Below are 12670 nucleotides of genomic sequence, written 5' to 3' on the forward strand. Positions count from 1 at the left end.
TTCAAGGTTTCAGAGCCGAGACGCATTTCCTGTCGACCCTGAGGCGAAACAGACCAGCGGCCCAAGCCCCGGGCGGAACTCGTGCTTTCAGCCATAACTGCAGTGGGCGCATGCGAAGCAGGCCCAGCTGAAGTACTGAAGATGCTGAGGCCATGAGGCCCAGCATTTTCTGAAACCGTTTGAGCTGGACTATAGAGCCGCGGCGGAAGGATTTCACGGCGCGCTGAATGTTCAGTCCTCGCTCCGGCGACAGACGTGCTGTCATAGACAGCGAGTCCATCACTGTTCCCAGAAGGGAGATTTTCTGGCTGGGAGACAGCGAACTCTTCGCCCAATTGACTGTGAGACCCAAATTCTCGAGATGCTTGAGTAATGCGGTCTTGTGTTCTATGAGCTCTGATCGTGATCGAGCTAGAATCAACCAGTCGTCCAAGTAGTTCAAAATTCGCATGCCCTGAAGTCTCAGGGGTGCGAGAGCCGCGTCCATGCACTTCGTGAATATACGGGGTGCTGGAGACAGGCCGAACGGTAGGACTGTGTATTGATATGCCTGGCCCTCGAAGGCGAATCTCAAGAATCGCCTGTGACGTGACGCAATCTGTATTTGGAAATAGGCGTCTTTCAGATCTATTGACATGAACCAGTCTCCCTGGCGCACGTGCGCGAGGATTTTGCTGGTTGTCAGCATTTTGAACTTGCGTTTCAGAAGCGCTTTGTTCAATTGTCGCAGATCTAGAATGGGTCTGAGACCCCCGTCTTTTTTCGGTACCAGAAAATATCTGCTGTATACACCCCCTTCGCTCTGAGATAAAGGTTCTATGGCCCCTTTGCTCAGTAGTTTCGCTATTTCGGTTCGAAGTAGATGAGATACTTCATTGTCCACCGTGGTTTCGACACGCGCCGTGCAACGGCGGGGACGTCGAGCGAACTGTAGCGAATAGCCCCTCTTTATAGTGTTCAACACCCATTCTGATACCCCGGGAAGCATTGCCCATGCATTCGCGTGGATAGCTAGAGGCAGAATGATATCCGGGCTCTGGCCGCGGCACAGCGGCGGCTGCAGAGCTTCGGTGTGCTGAGACATGAACACTGTGTTTAAAGTGTGCGAGGCGGGGGGCGCGCCGATCACGGCGGGCAGCCTGTTCGCACTCGCTTTCTCTATGACAAATTGTGGAGAGAGAACGAGCGGGACAAACCCCGTAGGGTTCAGCGTGTCTGTGAGTGAATGTGGGCGCGGGACAGCGGGCACATTTACTACACTGAAAACACCGTCGGCTTGCGCTGACTGAATATGTGTTGGTTTCGTTTTTACAGAAACCGTGGGACACGCACTGTGTAGTGTTTGTGGGCACTGTGTCGTGGGCACATTCACTACGTTTGCACAATCGACATGAGTCGATTTTATTTGTGCTAGCCCTGAACTGTGGCGGGCTGTGTCTGTGTGCGGGAATGGGCACTGTGACGTGGGCATTCTTACAACACACATAACACCATCGGCTATGGCCGGGACACCAGAAAATACACTCTTTATTGGATTTATCTGGGTCGCCGTAAAAATGGCGTTAATGTGCAGGCAAGCGGGCTGTGGTACCGGCTTGTTTACTGCGAAATACACTGGAACAGTCACATTGTTTGGAACTGAACGAGCGAGAGGTTTCGGTGGAGTCTGGCCGCGGCGAGACTTAAACACCGTGGGTCTTAGCTGACTGTATGTGTGTTGGTTTCGTTTTACAGAAAACGTGGCACATGCAGTGTGTAGTGTTTGTGGGCACTGGGTTGTGGGCACATTCACTACATTTAATGCACAATTGACATGAGTCAATTTAATATGTGCGAGCCCTGCACTGTGGCGGGCTGTGTTTGTGTGTAGAAAAGAACACTGGGCTGTGGGCATTTTTATTACACTCAAAACACCATCGGCTGTGGCCGGAATACCAGACAATACATTGCTTATATGATTTTTCTGGGTCGCCGTGGAAACAGCATTTGTGTGCAGGCAAGCGGGCCATGGTACCGGCTTGTTTACTGCAAAATACACTGGAACAGTCACATTTTCTTGGAACTGAACGAGCGAAAAGTATCAGTGCAAGTCTGGCCGCGGCGAGACTAAATTTTATCTGCTGCGAGAGCTGGGATCGAACACGGGTCTCCCGTGCGATGGCTGTAGGTTTCGCCACTGAACCACAGGGGGAAACGACAAAAGCTTAAAATAGCTCGAGCACATAATAGAGCGTCATCACAGTTTTGTGTGTGTTGGCGTTTGTTTGCATGCGTGCGTGTTATACAACAGGCTCATTGCTGCAATATTGACATTTTCAGCCGCTCAAACTAAGAGGAACTGAGAAATGTTTGAGAAATGGAGATTGGTCCGGCCTCGGCGGGACTAAAAATACACTCTATCCTCATTTCGCCGATGACGCATGCCCACGGGGGGCGGGGTAGCTTTCTTATAACGTAAAGAAAGCTAGCCGCGGTTTAATGCTGGCCCGTTTCCCTGACGACTCGCGGGCAGAAGGGGGAGATCCACAGAGCTCGCCCAATCCTCACTGTCCGACGCGGGGATATAGCAGCTGGCCTCCTCTACAGATGCAGCTATCTCGTCGTCATTAATGGCGGAAGCGGCGGCGCGCGGCGGCCGTTGTCCGTCAGTGAGCGACTCGATTGAAGCTGGTGAAGCTGGCGGGCGAACCGGCGAGCTTTCACGGCTGGAGAAGGATCGGGGACCCGCTGAGTACGGCGCTTTGCGGCGCGGCACTACAGCGGGCGGGAGTCTCACTCACCATGGCAATAGCTGGCCTCCTCTACCGATGCAGCTATCTTGTCGTCACTAATGGCGGAAGCGGCGGCGCGCGGCGGCCGTTGTCCGTCAGTGAGCGACTCGATTGAAGCTGGTGAAGCTGGCGGGCGAACCGGCGAGCTTTCACGGGCTGGAGAAGGCTCGAGGACCCGCTGAATACGGCGCTTTGCGGCGCGGCACTACAGCGGGCGGGAGTGCAGACTCGGAGAGAAAATGCCAGGCAAGTCCTCAGAGTCACCATGGCAATAGTTCCACAGGAACGAAGCGTCTTCAAAAAGACGCTTGCTCTTTTAGAACAGATACAAAACAGAGAAAGAGTGTGAGTCGCAGCGGCGAACACACACTCAGCAGTGAAAAGGATATGAACGCCGGAAAGCGTAGCAGGTACGGCGGCTGAAGGCGGCGAGGTGTAGGCCAGCGACTTCAGGCTCGAAGGCTCGTCCCGCAGAAGGCTTACAATCAGACGGCGCGGCTTCTCACTCCGGATCCAGCGATGCAGTAGTGCTTCGCTGAAGAGTTGAAAATCAGTTTGTATCAGCCTGTCGAGCGTATTTATAGGCCAAGGCCACGCCTATTCTGGCGGGACGCGACGAAATGGGCGCGAAGCACCCCCATTGGATGTCACGTCACGCAGGGCCTCTCTCGATAGGCTTGCTGCTGTTGCCGCAGGGCAGCCAATAGGCGCGCGAGCCGTCTTGCCTATGTCTGCACGCTGCCGCACAGCGTTTTACATTAATCAAAATTAAAGGATAATTTTTGGCTTCAATATCTCGTGGAAAAGAGGTTTTCCCCATAGCGTAAGATATTACGCAGTACGAGAGATACTCTCGTAAGAGAACTAAATATTTTTCTCGTAATAACGAGATGTTATGTTGTTAAAATGAAACATTTTTCTCGTAATAACGAGATCTTATTTTGTTAAAATGAAACATTTTTCTCGTAATAACGAGATATTTCATTAAAAAGGCATATTTTTCTCGTAATAACGAGATGTTATATAGTTACATTTACATTTATTCATTTAGCTGACGTTTTTATCCAAAGCGACTTACAATTGCTATGTATGTCAGAGGCCGCACGCCTCTGGAGCAACTAGGGGTTAAGTGTCTTGCTCAGGGACACATTGGTGTCTCACAGTGGATTCGAACCCGGGTAGTTAAAATGAAATATTTTTCTCGTAATAACGAGATGTAATGTATTTAATTGCAAACGTTTACTATTGTTATAAGTTAAAAGGGTCGTATTTGACCTTTTCCCATGCATGTTCATCTGTCTTCAGTGTGTGATGTTGCTGTTCCAGTTCTTCTCTATATCAGTGTCAGTGTTTCTGAACTCCTGAAACACCTCCATCGTATCTTGAGTTTCTTCCGGGAACGAACACGTCACAATATTCCTCTTTATAATAATTCATGTGCAGAATAAAGGGGCGGGGCCTGGTTGAGTTAGTTAGTAGTGTGTTAAACTGCCGGTTATGGTAATGGGCGGGGCATTTCCCAAACACACTCGAAGCGCTCGACCAATCACAACACACTGCTCCAGCCGACCAATCAGAGCACAGTGTGCTTTTCAGAAGGAGGGGCTTCATAGAGACAGGAAGTAAACAGAGCGTTACTGACAGACTGGGAAGAGAGGAGCCGCAACAATGGAGAATATGAGGAAACTACAAGCGGAAACTTGTCTGCACTTTCAGAGATTCTGGATAATTGCAGGAGCGACGGATGAAAGACTGTCAAACAGCTGTTCTGCAGAGCGATAATAAAAGGCTCTCGGTCTTTCCGGCCGATCCTTCCTCTGGGAATGATGGATTTTCCCGTTTGAGCTCGTGTGTGTCTCGAGCTGTATTATCTCTAACACTATCACACACAGACGGGGATTCTGCAGTTTAATGTCTTGTTGAGAGATTTAGAGATCAGAGAATACATCAGACACATCTTTTATGTTTTAAAGGATCCTGTTGTCACGCCTGTTCTGGGTTTTATGTATTTTATTTTGTATATTGTCATAATTGTAGTTCCTCTCTAGTGTCATGTGACTCCCCATGTGACACATCCATTCATGTGACTCTGTTTCCTTTGACTTGTTTTCATTGGTTCCTCTGTCCCATGTGACATGTTCTGATTGGTTCACAGTGTTCGTAAATCTTATCATTATTCATTAATCCTTATATATATATATATATATATATATATATATATATATATATATATATATATATATATATATATATATATATTGTATATGTATATACCCCTCTCATGTTTCCATCATGCCTTGTTTTGCTTTGTTTGTTGTAACCCGCTTTTGGCGAGTCATGTTCATGTTCAGGTTTATGTTCAAGTTTATGTTTTTTATAATCAAGCCAAGTTCTAGTCATCGTCTTGTTTTGTTTAATGCAATAAACATGAACTAAATTACATAAAATGTAACACACAAATGTGTATTACTGATAATAAAAATGTTGGGACTTCTGAGAATGTCCTTTTAATGTTTTCTTTTACAGTAAATTATATGGTAATTTTTTTATAGTATATGAATGTTATATAATTTTAAAGTATATTATATGTAATTTTACTGTTATATGTAATTTTACTGTAGCATTTATACAGTAAAAAATGACATATTTTTACAGTGAACACTTTCCCCCTTCTAATAATAATAATTATTATTGCTATTGTTAATTATTTTATGAATCTGTATGCATACATACATTAACGTAATGAATTATTATTATTATTGTGCCTTTTGGTTTTCAATCTTCATTTGTTGTGTGTTTTTAAATTTTAAATTTTTCGAAGTTGTAAATAAAGATCATTGGAGCACATTTTACAAGAAAAGACTATTTCAGTTCCCTTTCGTTGTCACTCCGAGTTACGTCGGATGACGACGAATGGGGTTTCGCTTAGAACGCCTATCGACTTCAAGCATTACAAAACGAGCCAATGGCAAAGAAATGCCATGGGTCTGCGGAATTTGCATAGCGTATCTCCGCCTTACCTCGTGGGTATAAAAGGAGGACGCCGGCAACAGGCAGATATGTTTTCGCTTCGGAGCCAAGAGTATTTCTTCACTTCTCAGTCATCTCTGACTTTGCTCTACGAGACGAGCTTCTCTCTCCGGTGTTGGTGTGACGGCGATCTGCAGCGAGCTCACAGTGCCTGCTGATCTGTGCAGTGATCTGCCAGTGTGTGTGTGTGTCTCCCTGTGTGCTTCAACATCGCAGAGGTTTTTTTCTCCTCTCATAAAAGAGCTCGCACGCGGCACGTCTTTTTAAGGACGGCTCGCCCGTGCATTTCTGGTTGCAGCGGACTGGTATCGGACTCTGATGGGCACGAGCGCTGTCTAGTGTGTTTGGGCTTTGATCATGCTTGAACACACTCGTGGGTGACTCATGTTCTCGCTGGGAACGTGATCATCGCGTCATATATAGGTCGAGACTCGGTGAACTCGCAAGAGTGAGAGTCCCCTCATCCACCCCCTGATCTTCGGCTGGTGGCCAGGGTGACCTGAGGGTTACGGTCTGTATCAAGGCGCCGACTATGTGTCCGCGACCCCAGCCCCCCTCTTCAATGACGGTGCCCGCTAGTGAACTGCTGATTCCCGCGAGTCTACCCTCGGGTGGCCTGCGTGTTTCAGTTGAAGCTACAGAGGAAGATGCCATGTCTGTTGCAGCATCACTAGGTGGGTTTGAGTCTTCTGGAAGTGAGGGCTCGTCACAGTTGCCACCTTCCGGTGTGCATACGGCTGTGCCTGAGTCTGATCCGGAGATGACGACCATGCTTTCCTGGGACGATGGGTTTTGGGTAAGGCCGCCAACCCTCGTCCACGGCAAACCCCAATACCTCTCTTCCCGGACGTGCATGATGAGATCTCGAAGTCCAAGAAGACCCCTTGTCTTCTCGGGACCGCTCGCTGATCTCATCCGCCTTTCCTCCCCTCGATGGGGCCGCTGCCCACGGGTACACTGGGGTCCCCACGGCTGAACGCTCTGTTGCGATGCTATGTGTCCTCAGAGTGCTTCTTCTCGGCGTGATCCTAAGCACCCGCCCGTGGCCTGTAGTTTTTCGTCTACGCTTGTGGCGAGATCCTATAGCGCCACGGGACTGGCAGCCGCCTCACTGCAGGCCATAGTCATTCTGCTGGTCCACCTGACCCAGATGCTCATGGACCTGCACGAGGGCGGGACTGACCCAGGGCTCTTCACTGAGCTGCGCACCGCCACTGACCTTGCTCTCTGAGCGACGAAAGTGGCCGTACGCTCCCTGGGTCAGGTGATACTCACCATTCTGTGGCTGAACCTGTCTGATGTGCTGGATGTGGCGCTGACCCGTCTGTCCGACATTCCCATATCCCAGGTCGGCCTCTTCGGCGGTGCGGTTGAGGGCTTGCCCAACAGCTCTCAGACGCCCATGAGCAGACTGAGGTTGACTCTGTCCCGATGGCCCCGCCGTCCGCTCAGATCCCTCGGTCTGCCCGCCGCCGAGGGCGCTCTCCCGCCACAGTCCTCTCCAGCCCCGCACCCCGCTACACGCCGGGTTAAGCGGCGCTCTTGAGATGGGCTCCTCAGAGATGGGACTCAGTTCTTTCCAGGAGTTGGTAGCAGGACCACTCCTTTCCCCGGGGGAGGGCCGGGGAAGAATCCTTATTCTCCAAAGAACTGACTCTCCCGTCTCTGAGCACAGAGTTCTCGGACGTCACAGAGCGCCGCCCACAAGCCGTGCTCTCCTCGTCCCCCTCTGTCCCAGAGGTGGTTGACACGGCGTGCCGTCCACGGACCGCTTCGCCCCTGTCCCCCTCTGTTGCTAGACCCCTGGCAGAGCAGGCCCCCGCGGGACGACCAGCCTGGTCCTCCCCTGGCCCCCTCTGCCAGGGTGCGGTTGCTAACTGTGCCCCCACATCGGGCCGCTATGCCGTCCACGTTCGGGCCAGTTACTCCGCTTCGCTGCCCCTCCGGGGGGACGCCTGTGGTTCGCGTGATCCCGCTTGTTCAGTTCCTGGGAGCCCGGTTAGAGCTTCCCCGTCTGTCCCGCTGACCATCAGGCTCGGCTATGCAATTCAGTTCACACGGTCTCCTCCCCGCTTGGGGAGTCCGCTCCACTTTTGTCGGTGGCTATGCCCCCATCAGGAGAGCAGATATTGCCACCCTGCTGGCGAAGGGTGCAATCGAGACTGTCAGGACCCCGTCGCCTCTGGCATGTCAATTGCCTCGAGTTGCTGGCCGTACGTCTTGCTTTGCGCCACTTCCAGGCCGTGCTCAAGAACCAACACGTACTAGTCCTCTCAGACAATACCGCCACTGTAGCGTACATCAACCATCAAGGTGGTCTACGCTCCCGCCGTATGTCGCAACTCACTCGCCACCTCCCCATATGGAGTCAGAAGCATCTGAGGTCGCTTCATGCCATTTATATCCCCGGAGCCCTGAACTGTGCAGCCTACGAGCTCTCACGGCTTCAGCCACTCCCTGAAGAATGGCGACTCCATCCCCAGTCGGTCCAGCTGATTTGGGACCAGTTCGGGGACGCACAGATAGATCTGTTTGCCTCCCACGACTCGACCCATTGCGCCCAGTTTTATTCCCTGACCGAGGGCACGCTCGGCACGGATGCTCTGGCGCACAGCTGGCCGCAGGGCCGCAAGTATGCGTTTCCCCCAGTGAGCCTTCTTGCGCAGACCTTGCGCAAGGTCAGGGAGGACGCGGAGCAGGTCATTCTGGTCGCGCCGTACTGGCCCGCCCGGACCTGGTTCTCCGAACTAGTACTCCTCGCGACAGCACCTCCCTGGCCGATCCCTCTGATGAAGCCTATGGCACCCTCGTCCCGATCTCTGGAACCTCCACGTGTGGCTCCTCGATGGGACGAGGCAGGTTTGAGTACCCTACCACCAGCGGTGGTGGCTACCATCACTTCCGCTAGGGCGTCGTCCACGTGACACGTCTATGCGTTGAAGTCGAACCTCTTCGTCAGCTGGTGCTCTTCTCAACGAGAAGACCCCCGGAGATGCTCGATCAGCGTTGTGCTTTCCTTCCTTCAACAGGGGCTGGAGCGAAGGCTGTCTCCCTCCACCCTGAAGGTCTACGTTGCCGCTATTGCCGCACACCATGACCTCATCGAAGGTAAGTCGGTGGGGAAGCACGACCTGGTTATCAGGTTCCTGAGAGGAGCGAGGAGACTAAATCCGCCTCGCCCTCCTCTCGTTCCCTCTTTGGACCTCTCAGTGGTTCTAACTGCCCTGAAGAGTGCTCCATTTGAGCCCCTGCAATCAGTCGAGCTTAAATTCCTGTCTATCAAGACAGCGCTCCTGGTTGCACTGGCCTCCATCAAGAGGGTAGGGGACCTGCACGCATTCTCCGTTGACGAAGCGTGCCTGGAGTTCGGGCCGGCTTACTCTCACGTGATCCTGAGACCCCGGCCTGGATACGTGCCCAAGGTTCCTACCACTCCCTTCCGGGACCAGGTGGTGAACCTGCAAGCGCTGCCCCTGGAGGAGGCATACCCAGCCTTGCACTGCTCGGTCCAGTACGCGCTCTCCGCGCCTATGTAGACAGGACGCAGTGTTTCAGGACCTCAGACCAGCTCTTTGTCTGTTATGGTGGGAAGCTGAAGGGAAAGGCTCTCTCAAAGCAAAGGCCGACTCATTGGATAGTGGACGCCATTGCTTTGGCATACCAGCAGCAAGGTCGACCGTGCCCCCTTGCTGTGACTGCCCACTCCACCCGGAGTGTGGCATCCTCTTGGGCTCTAGCGCATGGCGCCTCGCTAACAGACATCTGCAGAGCTGCAGGCTGGGCGACACCAAACACATTCGCCAGATTCTATAATCTCCGAGTGGAGCCAGTGTCCTCTCGTGTACTCGCTTCAACCAGCTAGTACTGGACCCGCTCAGGTGTCTTCGCTTGCTCGCCATTCCACTCCACGGACTGGATACGTGCGATATTCTCCACAGGTGAGCTTCCCCGAAAGCCCTGAGCTCCTCCAGCACTCCTGACGTCGGCGCCAGTGTCTATTGCCTGCGTATTGGCTAGGTGCCTCCCGTGTGCATGGTCCCTCCCCTGAGCGACCCCCACATGTGTATTTCCACTGTAAGCCTCTTTGAGCATGTGTCTTTCCCTTGGCAAGCCACCTTGCCACCCCTGGGGTTGAAATATTCCACCTGCGGCTGGACACCCCAGTGTTCTCCATATGTCTCCTTCGGGTCATATGTGTATTCTCTAAGTCCCCCCCTCTGGGTTGGCAGTAATTGCATATTTCCCCTAAACTTTGGGATATGCTCCCCAGTGTACCTTGGTATTCCTGTGCTAAATAGGAGTCCTTCGTCCGTGCCAGTCTCACAGCAGGGATCTCAGATTTACGCAGGTTACTGGAAGACAGCTGAGAAGGTGGCGTGATTAGACTGGTAACCCCATTCGTCGTCATCCGACGTAACTCGGAGTGACAACGAAAGGGAACGTCTCGGTTACGTATGTAACCCTCTTTCCCTGAGTAGGGAACGGAGACGTTACGTCTTCCTGCCACTTTCCGCTGTACCGCGGGGATCGCCTGAGCTCAGTCTTGGCTCCTCAGCGAAAAAACATATCTGCCTCTTGCCGGCGTCCTCCTTTTATACCCACGAGGTAAGGCGGAGATACGCTATGCAAATTCCGCAGACCCATGGCATTTCTTTGCCATTGGCTCGTTTTGTAATACTCGAAGTCGATAGGCGTTCTAAGCAAAACCCCATTCGTCGTCATCCGACGTAACGTCTCCGTTCCCTACTCAGGGAACGAGGGTTACATACGTAACCGAGACGTTTTTCTACATCAAAATGTAATGTTTAATTCAACCGTTTCGTTGTAACTGTAATTTTCTAGCAATTTTTGGGTGAAAATATATTGGGTATTAAAAAAAATATATATATATATAATCTCATTCAAAATCTTTCAAAAAGTAATGTGTTAATTATACAAAATATGTCTGGTAAATAATTTGAATTGATGTTGTCGCAAACAGAATGCAGATTTTAAGTCAGTGCAATTAAATTAGTATAAGTATAGTATAGTTTTTAATAATAATTTTAGTATAAATTATGATCTCATCCAATCATCATATTAACATTTGGTGGAGGAAAAAATTATCTAAACATTCTTAAATCAAGATACATTTACTGGGGAAGCAAAATTACTGAAGATATTAAATCTTGTTTACTAAAAAAATGCATAAAAAGGAAGTGAGTTTGTGTTTAAAACAAGAACAGATATCTGTCAGTGGAGTCAGAAAAATAATCTTAATTCAAAGGAAAACAATAATTTTTGGGGGGTTTGATAAATGTTTACAGTATACAAATCTTAATATCTTCAGTCATTCTGCTCCTCCAGTAAATGTATCTTGATTTAAGAATATTTAGATATTTGCGCTGGAAAACAAGACTTGAATACTGAGGAAGAGCATCATTTTAATGGAGTGTAAAGAAGTAATTAAGTTATAAATAAATGCGTTTATTGATGATGCAAATTTCAGTCATATGATGAGACGAGTTTAATAAACACTTATTTCATTTAAGCATTTGTTCTTATTTCAAACACACCAATGCTGCTTTCCTCTCTCGGGAAATATTAATCTCGGGAATGTGGTTGGGAATGGGAAGTTTACTCAGTCTCCGTGTCTGTACATGTACAGTAGATATTCATATACAACTGCGGCTCACGGTTCAGTCCCAGCATGCCCTGCAAACAGAGCCCTCTTGACTTATGAAGAGCACTAAACATTAGTGTTGATATTGTAAGCTAAACTAAACTCTGTTTTGTTCATTTAAATGGAGCTGAATGATTTCTGAAGGATCATGTGACACTGAAGACTGGAGTAATGATGCTGAAAATTCAGCTTTGATCACAGGAATAAATTACACTTTACTATATATTCACATAGAAAACAGCTGATTTACATTGGAATAATATTTCAAAATTTTGACTGTATTTTTGATCAAATAAACGCAGCTTTGATCACAGGAATTAATTAGAATTTTACTACATATTCACAACAGCTGTTTTACATTGGAATAATATTTCAAAAGTTTTACTGTATTATTTTGTTTTTAAATCAAATGAATGCAGCTTTTGTGAGCAAAAGACAGTCTTTCAGAAACATTAATAAACATATTGACTCTTTTGAGCGGTGTGTGTATAAGTGGACTCCAACAGTAGAGCTTTGGCGCTTGCAACCAAGAGAAAGCTTCGATTCCCAGAGAAAGCAAGAACTGATAAGAATGTAAAAATGTGTATTTTGAAATGCAATGTAATTCGCTTTGGATAAAAGTGTCTGCCAAATGCATGCATATAAATATGAGGAGTAACTTTAGTGAGAGCCGAGGATCACTCACAGAAAACGTCTCCTCTGGGATCCAGCTGGTTTCCGGTGTCGTCCTCCTCTTCCTCCTCTTCATCGTAGAACTTCTCCTCCTCCTCGGGGCCGATGTAGAGCCCGTCGCTGTAGTCGAAGGGTTGCAGCCGGAGTCGAGGAGAGCCGGTCGCCGCTGGCTCTGCGATGCTGTTGTCAAACCGGCCCAGAATACGAGTCTTAGACGGGGAATCGGGAATAACTGCAGGGAAAGATGCCAGGAAATGCATGAGGAAAATAGGATGAAATCCTGTACGCTGATGTCAAATGATCTTATAAAGCCATTAAAGGGGACATATCATGAAAATCTGAGTTTTTCCCGTGTTTAAATGCTATAATCCAGTTCTTCTAATGACACAGAAAACGTGAAAAGTGAAACCCAGTAACTCTGTTCTGGTGAGTCTTTCTCTGAGAGCATGACGAAAAATAAACCGATCAGATTTCTCCCCTTCTGATGTATGAAGAGGATCTTATTATAATATTACCGGCCCTTAATCTGCACGTT

General features: G+C 49.1%; 1 protein-coding gene across 5 annotated transcripts in view; it reads right to left on the bottom strand.

Annotated features, from left to right (window-relative positions):
- Positions 1–12670, bottom strand: part of egfl6 (EGF-like-domain, multiple 6) — a 53376-nt gene that overhangs the window by 15889 nt on the left and 24817 nt on the right. For all 5 annotated transcript variants that reach the window (XM_077216909.1, XM_077216911.1, XM_077216906.1 and 2 more), the window contains one exon: positions 12149–12367. In XM_077216909.1, the coding sequence (XP_077073024.1) occupies positions 12149–12367 (219 nt within the window). The remainder of the gene's footprint in view (positions 1–12148; positions 12368–12670) is intronic.

The sequence above is a fragment of the Siphateles boraxobius genome, unplaced genomic scaffold (genome assembly GCF_051911475.1).
Source record: "Siphateles boraxobius isolate OS27281-9 unplaced genomic scaffold, OSU_SipBor_1 7, whole genome shotgun sequence".
NCBI classification, from domain to species: domain Eukaryota; kingdom Metazoa; phylum Chordata; class Actinopteri; order Cypriniformes; family Leuciscidae; genus Siphateles; species Siphateles boraxobius.